Raw genomic sequence first — 12,969 nt, forward strand, 5'->3', positions numbered from 1 at the left:
TCACAATGGTTGCGGGCGTGCTGGAGCCTATCCCAGCTAACTACAAGCAGGAGGCGGGGTACACCCTGGACTGGTCGCCAGCCAATCACAGGGTACATATAAACAAACAACCATTCGCACGCACAAGTGTGTACACTCTTACAACTGGGGATGTGGGTGTGTTCAGAATGGACTACGTGCACCAAGTTGTGAGATACTTAGTTTCTGGTTAACTTCATTCACAACAGCGGGAAAATGAACAGACAGAAAAACTGAAGAACTTTCAACTGCCTTAAAAATGGGTAAATATAACAGGTAATGTGTTTGGGATACATTTCAGCTCCAGAAAATGGTGGGTGGCTCAAATGAGCATTGCTGTGTGCTACTTTGTACCGGCTCGATTCGCTGTAATAGCAAAATTCCATCATTTTCCTTCAGACCTTAAGACACGCTATGGAAGCGAAATTAGGAGGGAGTATGTAGTAGACATTTTCGGAAAAGATCACATTCATTCTACTGCTAAGGATAGACATGTTTTAATTACAAATGCCGTACTATCAATGTTGTGACAGCATTTTTCTTTCTTTCTTTTCCATGTTTGGGCTAAGCAGTGAGGGGGTAAGACAGAAGCCTTATTTTTCAAAGAAAAACATGCAAGCCCCGCTAAATTTAGCAGAAACACATTTGAAATCTCCCAAATGCGTGTGAAAACGTGTTATGGTCCCAAGAAATCAAAAGTTGAACTTTTTCGCCATAATTTCAAAAGGTATGTTTGGCGCAAACACCACATTGCTCATCAACAAAAGAGCATCACATTTACAGTGAAGAATTGTGGTGGCAGCATCATGCTGTGGGGCTGTTTTTGTTTGTTTGTTTGTCAAGGTGGAGGGAATTATGAACAGTTCCAAACACCAGTCAGTGTTAGGACAAAACCTTCAGGCTACTGCTAGCAGGCAAAAAAATAAAATAAAAAATCTCAGGAAAAGCCCACTAGAAAATCAACATTGTGCTGACAGTTTGTTTATGATGAGGTTTCATTTTAGATCATGTTTTCCTAAATGTCGTTGACGTCTGCTTTGCGTGTTCCAGAAACGCTGAGGGTGAGGAGTACCTCCGCCAAAGGAGGATGCAGCTGCCCTTCAGCTTCACCACGGGTGAGGCGGTGCTTTACAACGCTGCCACAACCATGGACCTCACACAGACGCAGTTCAACAAAAAGTTCAACAATAACGATGACATGGACACCAGCAAGGGCACACATTTGCCCCGCTCGCTACTGGACTGCTTCCTTAGGCAGGACGAATCTGCCTACAGGCTGACGCCTGAGGTGCCCTTTCCCGTGGATCAGATCTTTGTGGACAGTCGAGCGCTGGTGAGCGTGCCTAGTGACGCTTGGCAGGAAACAGGCGTGGCAGCCACTTCCAGCGCCCCCAGCGTGGTGAAGGAGGAGGCCAAGCAGTCGGTGATGGCCGTGATCGACGGCCTACAGGAGATGGCGCAGAAGGGTGACTTCTGCGGCGCCCTGGAGGACCTGGGGGTGGACGATTCTGAGCTGATGCAGTGGGAGGAGTCTATCAAGCGATTGGGTCAGGATGGCGACCAGCAGGACAGCGTGCGGTCTGAGCTGGACAATGTCCTCATTGGCGAGATATTCGACCACATTGATTCGGTTTTGTTCAAGGAGAATGGTGAAGAGTGCCCTGCCACCTGCCTGAAACAGGACACCTTCATGCAGGCATCGCAGCAGTTCCCGACACCGTCCCAGGGTGGGATTTTCCCTCAAACAAACAGCTTCTACGCTCCGGAGAAAGGGCTCCGACATGTAAACTCCGGGCAAATCTTAGTGGGATCTGCTCCAGCATTCAATAGCGCCCAGAAACCTTCCCACTGTGGATCCCTGCCGGGTCCCACGAATGGGAACGAAGCTCCTATTCAGCAGCTACAACTTCAGGACATTTTCAGCCCAGAAATAGAACTCCCAGAACTTATTGTGCCTGATTCTTCCACTGCTCCGGTCCACTTTGCAGGCTTTGGACAGCAGCAACAGCAGTCGATTCAATGTCATCAGAATAACATCTACTCTGTGACCCCACCCACGATTCCTTGCAATAACTTTAACACCCCCAATGATTTCATCCCTGAGCCTCCAACTTGTCCTCCTCCGTGGTCGCAGGGCCAGTACAAGCTGCCCCATGCAGCCGTCACGCAAAGCGGTCCGGTTCTGGAAACCCAAACATTCCCACGTGCTGGCCCCTGGCCAAGGGGGGTTGTCAACGGGCTAGACCACACACAGCAAGGCGGGCTGGCGTGCGTCCAGGCAGCCAATCACAGCAGCTGCATGTACGTGCAGCCCCTGACACTCTCGCAGTCGTCCCACCAGAGGGGAATGTGCCTGGACCAGAGTTCCCCGCAGGGTAACTGCCACATCCAACGGGGTGGCAGTCATCCTGTGGTGGGTTCGTCAGCCATCAGCCAGGAGAACGCCAACATCAGTCCGATGACGACGCCGTCCAACATGTCAACGTCGCACCTTCAATGCTACCAGGAATGATATGGGCAGGTACAAATACATGTTATTTGTTGTTAGTTAGTTAGCTAGCATATTTTGGTGCAAATCCAGAAAAAGCCTGATACATGTACAACTCCAATTCCAATGAAATTGGGACGTTGTATTAAACATAATAAAAAACAGAATACAAGGATTTCCAAATCATGTTCGACCTATATTTAATTGAATACACTACAAAGACATTTAATGTTCAAACTGATAAACTTTGTTTTTAGCAAATAATCCTTAACTTAAATTTTATGGCTGCAACACGTTCCATAAAAGCTGGGACAGGGTCACCTTTTCTTTTAACAACATTCAATAAACGTTTGGGAACTGAGGACACTAATTGTTGAAGCTTTGTAGGTGGAATTCTTTCCCATTTTTGCTTGATGTACAGCTTCAGCTGTTCAACAGTCCGGGAGTTACGCTTCATAATGCGCCACACATTTTCAATGGGAGACAGGCTTGGACTCCAGGCAGGCCAGTCTAGTACCTGCACTCTTTTACTACGAAGCCACGCTGTTGTAACACGTGCAGAACGTGGTTTGGCATTGTCTTGCTGAAATAAGCAGGGGTGTCCATGAAAAAGACATTGCTTGGATGGCAGCATATGTTTCTCCAAAACCTGTATGTGCCTTTCAACATAAATGGTGCCTTCGCAGATGTGTAAGTTACCAATGCCATTGGCACTAACAGCCCCATACCATCACAGATGCTGGCTTTTGAACTTTGCGTCCATAACAGTCCAGATGGTTCTTTTCCTCTTTGGCCCGGAGGACACGACGTCCACAATTTCTAAAAACAATTTGAAATGAGGACTCGTCGGACCACAGAACACTTTTCCACTTTCCATCAGTCCATCTTAAATGAGCTAGGGCCCAGAGAAGCTTTCAAGTTGCACTTACGGATGTAGCGCCAAACTGTATTTACTGACATTGGTTTTCTGAAGTGTTCCTGAGCCCATCTGGTGATATCCTTTACACATTGATGTCGGTTTTTGATGCAGTGCCGCCTGAGGGATCGTTGGTCACGGGCATTCAATGTTGGTTTTCGGCCTTGCCACTTACATGCAGTGATTTCTCCAGATTCTCGGAACCTTTTGATGATATTATGGACCGTAGATGATGAAATCCCTAAATTCCTTGCAATTGTACATTGAGGAACATTGTCCTTAAACTGTTCGACTTTTTCTCGCGTACTTGTTCACCAAGAGGTGAACCTTGCCCCATCTTTGCTTGTGAATGACTGAGCAATTCAGGGAAGCTCCTTTTATACCCAATCACGGCACCCACCTGTTCACCTGTGGGATGTTCCAAACAGGTGTTTGATGAGCATCTTTTTTTGCCACCTGTCCCAGCTTTTTTGGAACGTGTTGTAGCCATAAAATTCTAAGTTAATGACTATTTTCTAAAAACAATCAAGTTTATCAGTTTGAACATTAAATATATTGTCTTTGTAGTGTATTCAATTAAATATAGGTCGAACATGATTTACAAATCATTGTATTCTTTTTTTATTTATGTTTAACACAACGTCCCAAATTCATTGGAATTGGGGTTGTATGTAAAGTCGTCAGGTCGATAAAGTGTCATCGTTTAGGAACCAGGAAGTGGTGTGCAAACCAACAATCAACTGAACGGGGAAAAAAAACAAATACTGTATGATTCGTCGCCATATTTTGACCCACCCCTAATCAGTAATTTGTCCAACAGAATCCACTTTCCTCTGAGAGTGGTACATACTGTAGGTTCAGGGGCACCCCAAAATGATACTGCCCTCAGTTTAATTACTGCACGTCTCGAGTCATCTTGGAACAAGTAGACTTTGAGCTAAAAAGCAAAAGGCTGGATAATGTTTTTTAAAAATTCATTTATTTTTTTACATAATTGTTTAAATTCCTGCCTTGGGGGAGGTCTTTGACAAATGTATCCCTTCCAAAAAAAGGCATGGGCTGGGTTTACATGCAGCCTTGCATTCCCATTAGAATCGGGTGAGAAGCCCAATCTGAAAAAAAGATGCTCCATCTAAACACCTCAATGGGAATAAAATACTGAAACCGAATGGAATTTAATTTCGTTTCACATGGGTAGAATATTTAATTCCCCAAACTGATTAAAAAACATGTTAACGGTCAACCGGAATTAGGGGTCCGATATATTTTGTTTATCGTCATTGCGATGTACGTGTGCGCAGTAGTCAAATCGCAGGGTCTGCTGCGATGTTGGTGAACCGTAATATATAGTGAAGCAACTGTAATATTAAAGGTGACCAGCAGAGGGATCTGTTTGGACATGCTCAAAAGAATAAACGATTGTACACCTGATGCATTTTCCATTTCTTTCAATGAAACTAGGCAGGCACGCGGCAACTGCATGAGTGTGTGAGTGTGCGAGGTGCATTCAGGGACTGCATAAATGAGAATGAATGTGTTCTTTTGTAATACAGTACATCATTGTAAAAAGGTATTACTAAGAAAAAATATTATTTGTATCAGAATGCTTTAACCTGCGATAGACTGCCGACCAGTTCGGGGTGTACCCCGCCTCTTGCCCAAAGATAGCTGGGATAGGATAGATAGCTGAGATAGGCTCTAGCACGCCCGCGACCCTAGTAAGGATAAGCGGTACGGAAAATCAATGAAAGCTTTATTTAAAACTCTGTACGATCACACTGTGATGATATGGAATTTATTTTGTTTTATAATATAAGAACAGATAAATTATTTTGTTCATGTAGTTAATGTAATGTATTAATGTAGTACCATCTTCAACATCCATCCATCCATTTTCTGTACCGCTTTATCCTCACTAGGGTCGCGGGTGGGCTGTGGTGCCTATCCAGCTATCTTCGGGCGAGAGCCGGGGTACACCCTGAACTGGTCGCCAGCCAATCGCAGGGCACATATAAACAAACAACTATCCGCGCGCACATTCACGCCGAAGGGCAATTTAGAGTCCTCAATGAAGCTACCGTGCATGTTTTTGGGATGTGGGAGGAAACCCGAGTGCCCGGAGAAAACCCACGCAGGCACGGGGAGAACATGCAAACTCCACACAGGTGGGGCCGGGATTTGAATTCCGGTCCTCAGAACTGTGATGCAGATGTGCTAACCAGTCGTACACCGTGCCGCCCATCTGCAACATACTGAAAAAAAAAGATGTATGAACTACTTCATTTTTGGTCTGAACTTAGTAATAGATGACATCACATGTAAACGTATACCCAAACCTGCTCGGCGCCTCTCACCGTGGGCAACTATAGAGTGGAAGATAGTCCATCGCCTCTCAAGAGCCCAAGCTGTGTGTGGAGGCGAGCCCGACTATATATATCTCGTCGGAACTTCTCGGCCTCACACAGCAGCTCGGGCTCCTTCCCTGCCAGAAAGGTGACATTCTACATCCCTAGAGTCAGGTTCTGTAGCCCGGGATCGGATCGCCAAGGTCCTTTCATTCAGCCATCGTCCAGCTCACATTGCACCTGACCCCTATGGCCCATGGGAAGGGGGACCCACATTCCCCTTTCGGGCTGTGGCCGGCCAGGCCCCATGGGTGCAGGCCCGGCCACCAGGCGCTCACCTTAGAGCCCCACCTCCAGGCTTGGCTCCTGAGGGGTGCCCCAGTGACCCGCTTCTGGGCAAGGGAACCTTAATCCATATATATTGTTCGTCATAGGGGTCTTTTAGCCGTGCCTCATACCTTCACAGTTATTTATGTGGTGAATGGTACATTCCATCCTGTTCAACTCCAAATGGCAGCGACCGTAAAGTAACCTCTTTTAGTGAGACACGACATCATATACAAATGTCCTTAAAAGTAGCTTTATTTCATTACACTGTTTTGCCCCTTTATCCTTGTGCCTGGCTGTCAAGTTTGCAAATTTTATTAGCCTTCTCATTACCAAACACAAATATGGTTTCCTCTGTGCTGCATAAGTTGCATAAGTTTTACCCCTTTGTGCAGGTCTTTTCCTGAGTCTTATTTACATTTTACTTATGTTTTTTTCCCCCTTATAGATGGAGCAGTCGCCACTCGTCGGCGATGCGCCTGCTGGTGATGTTGCCACGGCAACGGACGAGCAGCACCCCCCTCCCCCCCATGCAGTATCAGCGCTTATTCGCCGACCCTTACACTTACTTTCATATATATCCTCTCTTGTATCTGTCTCATATTTACTCACTTGAAACTTCTGTATAATAGGAATGAAGTATGAAGACGTGAACGGAGACAGCCAAAGATTTCAGTTTTTACAAGGGAAAACCAACATTTATTGCAATCGTGTTCTATTACAAAGACACAAAAATACATATATAACTTGTTGTTAAAGCAATCACCCTAAACATGCTTAGCTATGTATTCGGGGTGGGCCTAAAAATTTCCATACATAGGAAAAATAAATTCGTGAAACGCATCATTTTAAGTTACCTGAAGCATACAATTAAAACAAACATGTTAAAAGCCGTGTCCATCCAATCATCCATTTTCTAGAGCTTGTCCACATTTGGGTATCCGGTGAGCTGGAGTGTATGCCATCTGACTTTGGGTAGGAGGCGGGTTACACCCTGGGGTTGCCAGCTAATCAAGGGCACAGTCACGCCTATGGACAATTTAGTCTTCAGTGAACCTAACTTGCATGTTTTTGGAATGTGCTAGGAAACCTGACCCCTTAGTAGACCCACGCAAGCACTGGGAAAACATGCAAACTCCACACGGGAAGGCCTAAGCTGAGATTCAGACCCGTCACCTCTCGACTGTGAGGCAGACATACTAACCACTAGGTCAGCGAGCTGCCCAAAAAGCATGTATAGTTTGATGTTTAAAAAGTTTTTTGTATTTCCAGATAACATACAAAGATGTTTTTGCCAATCTTATTTGTCCTATGTATGCAGAGCGGCCAGCCCTGTACGGTCCACATCCTCTAGGGCAGTGGTTCTTAACCTTGTTGGAGGTACGGAACCCCGCCAGTTTCAGCTGGAGTTCACGGAACCCTTCCTCATTTGAAAAATAATAAATAGAAATAAATAATAAGAAGAATAATATATAATAATATAATATATAATACTAATAATAATATATAAATAAATATTTATTTAAAACTCAAAACAGGTATATATTTTATTGCCTGTGTAGATTCTCAGTCATCCAGGTCGTGCACAAAATGAGCCACACACTAGTTCCACACAAAATCATTGTGTTCAAAGAACAAAACTTGAATTTCACAAAAAAAACCAAAAAATTCAATTCAATGAAAATTTACTGGAAGCGAATGTGAATTTTGCTGTTGCCATTCCGCCTGGTAAGTGCCACTCTCATGTCAGAGGAACGGACTTCGTTGTGAAAATTCACAACAAAATCTGTTGCTTTATTTCTACAATCCTCGAAAAGGGTTCATAGGTAAGAGTACATTTTCTGGGCTGTTTTTTTTATTATTGGATGCGCTGTCTGACGCCCCAGAAATGCTACTCAACTCAAGTGTATCGTTGAAATGTTATATAAAGAAAGTTTTAAAAAAAACAAACAAAAAAAATTTCAACTCGAAGCGCAGCGCCGCAATGGTAAGCGCCCACCTTGACGCAGCTTTGCGTTTTGAACGGCGTGAACATGGCATTCAAAATGAAGTGTAAAAAGGCTTTCACGGATACACGCAAGCACGCACACACAGTGTGTGTTGAGTCCTCCGTTAAACCCCAGCGACTGGCTCGCCGAACCCAGGTTAAGAACCACTGCTCAAGGGTGTAGAGTAGCAGGATGAAAGGCACAGTTTTTCATCCAAGTGGATAAAACAATCTTGTGGTGGCACCGGTTTTGATGCACCCGAATCAATGTGGTAGTTAAAGTACAGTCCGCATCAGACCACCCGAATAGGAAAGTTGGAATTCTGATCGCTATGGGCCTGAGTGACTTGTTTTGTCACTGAAAGGACACAAGTGCGTCTAAAGGATGCCCCCTTCAGGCGAGATAAAGTACTTATGTCATCAAGTGTAACCCCTTTCACGCTGCCTTTAATAGCCAGCTTTTCTCTGGCTATTACTGCCATGTAGCTGTATAGATGTATAAATGGGACCAACATAGAACAGGTGGTGGGTCTTGAAGGCAATTGTTTGCCTTCGGTGGTCATCACAAAGGCAAGACATCCCACATGTGTAAGGGTATCCCACCGTGGTTTGATGTTTTAAGGAGAGCCGTTGAAGCATTGATTCAACACCTTTGATATCCAGCTTAAGGTGTGTAAAGTGTGTGTACTAGTACGCTCTTTGTTCTCACTCGTAAGGCAATTCAGCGCATTAGTAGAACTAGTGGAACTACCATGTCTTACGAGTAATATTGTTTTCCAACAAATGGAAATATTCGATATCCAACTTAAGGCCCATTTACGAGTATGCGCTTTGTCCTCACTAGTAGAACAGATTTGGCAAACAAGTAGGACAACTACATGATACGAGTGAAGCAAAACTGTGCACTAGTTGACAACTGCGCTTTTAGTTCTATTAGTGATATTCTAAAATTCTACCGGTTAACATCTAGCGCTTCACATTCAGCAACTCGAGTACAATTTTGTCTCACCAGTAATGTAGTTGTATGTATTCTATTCTATTCTATGTATTCTGTTGTCCTATTAATGTGCAATGTCATACACAGTGCTGGGAAGATTACATTTTAAAGTTATCCTGTTGAAAATGTAATAGTAGTGGAACTATTTCAATTACTTTCTCAAAGTAAAATAATTGCATTTGATTGCATTTTGGTTACTTAATTTTGAAGGAATGCAACAACACGTTGGACGTTACCTCTAAAAATTTATTCAAACCTTAGCTCATTATTTTGGCATTAACCACATACTGTATTTTTTCTTGACACAAATATTAAACTGATAACATAACATGATGAAATGTAAGTACATAAAATGTTCTTGTTGCATTATACATCCATCCATTTTCAACACCGCTTATCTTGGTTAGGGTCACGGGGCGCTGGAGCCTATCCCAGTTGACTTCGGGCGAAAGGCAGACTACGCCCTGAACTGGTCGCCAGTCAGTCGCAGGGCACATATAGACACAGACAACCATTCACACTCATATTTATACCGTCACTGAGTGGGAACTGAACCCATGATGCCCACACCAAAGTCAGGCGAGTGTACCACTACTGCATTTATATATATATATATATATATATATATATATATATATATATATGTGTGTGTGTGTGTGTGTGTGTGTGTGTGTGTGTGTGTATGTGTGTACAGCATGTGGAAAACATGTTGACCTAATGACAAAAATGCACAATTTAGAGAATATCACTTCATATGAAACACCACATCAATGAATATTCCATAAAAAAGTCCAAAGTTATAAAGATGAAACTGTTCAAAAGTCAGTGTTCTTTTGTGTTCCAAAGTGTAACTATTAGTCAAAACTTTTCAAAATATCAGACAAATTAATAGATTGCACCACAAGTTGGTGTTTAGAGGTCATATTTGGAAAAGTATGTCACGTTTGAGACTACACCAGAATGGCACATGACCAGAGAGGGACAATCACAAGTGTCTGTTTTTTTAAGGAGGAAGTGATATGAATACAAATCTGAGGTTTTGCAGCTATTTTTCTAGTGTACACACATGGATCAAACTGTTGGTACGTCTCTTTAATTTGAAGAAAACCCACAGTGGTCACAGAAAAACTTCAATCTGACAAAAGTAATAATACATTTTTATGATTTTATGATTATTAACCAATGAAAATCAGACATTGCTTTTGAATTGTGGTTCAACAGAATTATTTTAAAAAACAAACTCATGAAAAAGGCCTGGACAATTATTATTTTATTGCACAACCTTTTGAGCCAATCACTGCACTCAAACGACTTTTGTAACTTTCAATGAGACTTCTGCACCTCTCAGCAGGTGTTTTGGCCCACTCTTCATGAGCAAACTACTCCATTTGTCTCAGGTTTGAAGGGTGCTTTCTCCAGATGGGTTGTTTCAGCTCCTTCCACAGATGTTCAGTAGGATTTAGATCAGGGCTCAGAGAAGACCACTTCAGAATAGTCCAATATTTTGCTCTTAACCATTTTTGGGTGTTTTCAGCTGTGTGTTTTGGGTCATTATCGCTCCATCCATTTTCTACACTGCTTATCCTCACAAGGGTCGCGGGTATGCTGGAGCCTATCCCAGCTAACTGCGGGCAGGAGACGGGGTGCACCCTGAACTGGTTGCCAGCCAATCGCAGGGCACATAAACAAACAACCATTCGCACTCACATTCGTACTTATAGGCAATTTAGAGTCTTCAATTAACCTATCATGCATGTTTTCTGGGATTTGGGAGGAAACCGGAGTGCCCGGAGAAAACCTACGCAGGCACGGGGAGAACATGCAAACTCCACATCGGCGAGTCTGGATTTGAACCCGTGTCCTTAGAACTGTGAGGCGGCTGTGCTAACCAGTCGTGCACCGTGCCGCCGGGTCATTATCCTGTTTCTAAAATTATAATCATGGAAATGTCCAAAAGCAACTGTAATTTAATTACAGTGGACCCCTGCATACTTGCAGTTCGGCACCCGTGGATTCACTTATTCGCAGATTTAAAAAAAAAAATGTTTTTTTTTTTTTTACTTAAAAAAAATATTTTTATCTTTTCTTTTTTGGGTGGGCATCAACCGCAAAAATTCTTACTGGCTGTCAATTCCCATTTATTCAAGATTATTGGGGGGGTTTAAAAAGAAAAAAGGGGTTTATTTTTAATTTGCAATTATAATGGCTGTCAGTTTTTCTGCAGATTTTTGCTATTCGTTGTCCAGCCTGGTCCCTAGCTACCCCCCAAATTGCGGGGGTCCACAGTCCACATTTTCTCCCAGTAATGGAATGGATTGCAATTAGGCAATTGTTATACTTATGTAATCTCATTGCATGTAATTAGTTACTCCCCAACTCTGGTCATACAGCGGTGGGAGATATATAGACACAGTCGTTCTGCTAGTGCACCCAAGTCATTCTACGAATGCGCTGAACTGTTTTACTTGTGAGGACAAAGACATTCGTTAGCGAGGCTTCCAAGCTAGCATCATCGTAACTTTGCGCAACGCTTTTCTTTCTTAACGTCGCTTATGCCATATGCTAAAGAAAATATTTATAATGTATAATCAGTGGCCTTCACAAGAACATGTGTTTTTGTATCCTTTGTTAAGGGAACATGTTTTTTTAAGTGGCTTTCCGCAAGCAAGAAGTGCACTTAATAAAACGTCAGAAATCCCACTTATGCATCTCACTGTGAACGCCCTCCTCAGACAACGTGGCAGCTTTGACCAGTATTGATCTCTCACTTTCTTATCTATCTCACTGTCTGTGTAAATGCAAGATGGAGGAGAAACATGTTGATGTGTGATCACTCAGTTAAAACAAAAAAACAAGCCTAAGGGACATCCTCTTTAGAGACTGGAGCCACTTAAATCACCTCAGACAAATTAATGTATACATAATCTGCTTCACTTTCATGTAACACACTTGTATTAGTCATTATTATCATCGCTGTGTCAAGAAATAACCTTTTTTCTCTACTATATAATATTTTTTAATAAATATGAATGTATGCATATAATCATTTGGTGGAGTGTGACTTTTTCTCCCCCCATTCCCTGAATAATTTACATTCATCCATCCTCGATCATTCATATTACTGTAAATGCCCTCGATAGTGGTCAAGGAGGAAGGGAGTTACCACTGCACTTCAGTCGCTTTATTGAACTTGTGGCAACACAAGAAATGCACATCGAGCTGCTGTCGGCCACAACTCACACCTAGCGAACATCTCAACCTAACTGCCCTTCTCCTTCCACACACCTCTCTTAAAGGGGTACACTCATATTTACAGATATTCAACATAACAACAAAACAATCCTTGAACCTTAGCGATCTCTGCCTCAGTTTCTGGAGTCGGCCAAGGTCTGGTACATGTCCATCACCAGGTGCCTCCAGTGGCTGAACAGGAACGACAGGAGTGTGATCCGGGGAACTTGGATCCACAATATGTGTGCTCGCTGGCGCACCAGGCTCCATCTCAAAAAGGGGAACCCCCTACCTCTGTACGGTGTCAACTGGTCTCGACGCAGGGCAACCCTTCTGCCCCGAGGGGAACTGCGACCCCAGAAACGACCTCCCCCACCCGCTCGAGCACCCTACATGGTCTGTCCCATTGACTGTCAACGTCCCTTCTTCCACTTGGGTGAATACACTCAAGCCAGCTCCCCTGACTTGAAGTCCCCTTATTCCGCACAGCGTAGTTCCTCTTTTGTGTCATACCAGCCTTCTCCAGCTGGTCTCGGGCGAACACGTGTGCAGCCTCAAGTCGATCCTGCAGCTTCTGGGCGTACTCCAATCCTGGCTGGTCCTCGAGGCTGTCCAGCGGTCTTCCAAACGCCAGCTCCGCCGGTGTTCAGACATCCCGGC

At 43.6% G+C, this 12,969-nt stretch overlaps 1 protein-coding gene across 2 annotated transcripts in view; it reads left to right on the forward strand.

The window, feature by feature from the left end:
- LOC133410654 (aryl hydrocarbon receptor-like) overlaps positions 1-12,133 on the forward strand; it is a 68,871-nt gene extending 56,738 nt beyond the window's left edge. Inside the window, exons 10-11 of one of the 2 annotated variants that reach the window (XM_061692068.1) lie at positions 1,069-2,539; positions 6,543-12,133. In XM_061692068.1, the coding sequence (XP_061548052.1) occupies positions 1,069-2,530 (1,462 nt within the window). In that variant the 3' untranslated portion in view covers positions 2,531-2,539; positions 6,543-12,133. The remainder of the gene's footprint in view (positions 1-1,068; positions 2,540-6,542) is intronic. The other variant, XM_061692069.1, reaches the window with a different exon arrangement.
- Positions 12,134-12,969: the final 836 nt, after the last annotated feature.

This window comes from Phycodurus eques, chromosome 12 (assembly GCF_024500275.1).
Source record: "Phycodurus eques isolate BA_2022a chromosome 12, UOR_Pequ_1.1, whole genome shotgun sequence".
In the NCBI taxonomy this organism is placed as follows: Eukaryota; Metazoa; Chordata; class Actinopteri; order Syngnathiformes; family Syngnathidae; genus Phycodurus; species Phycodurus eques.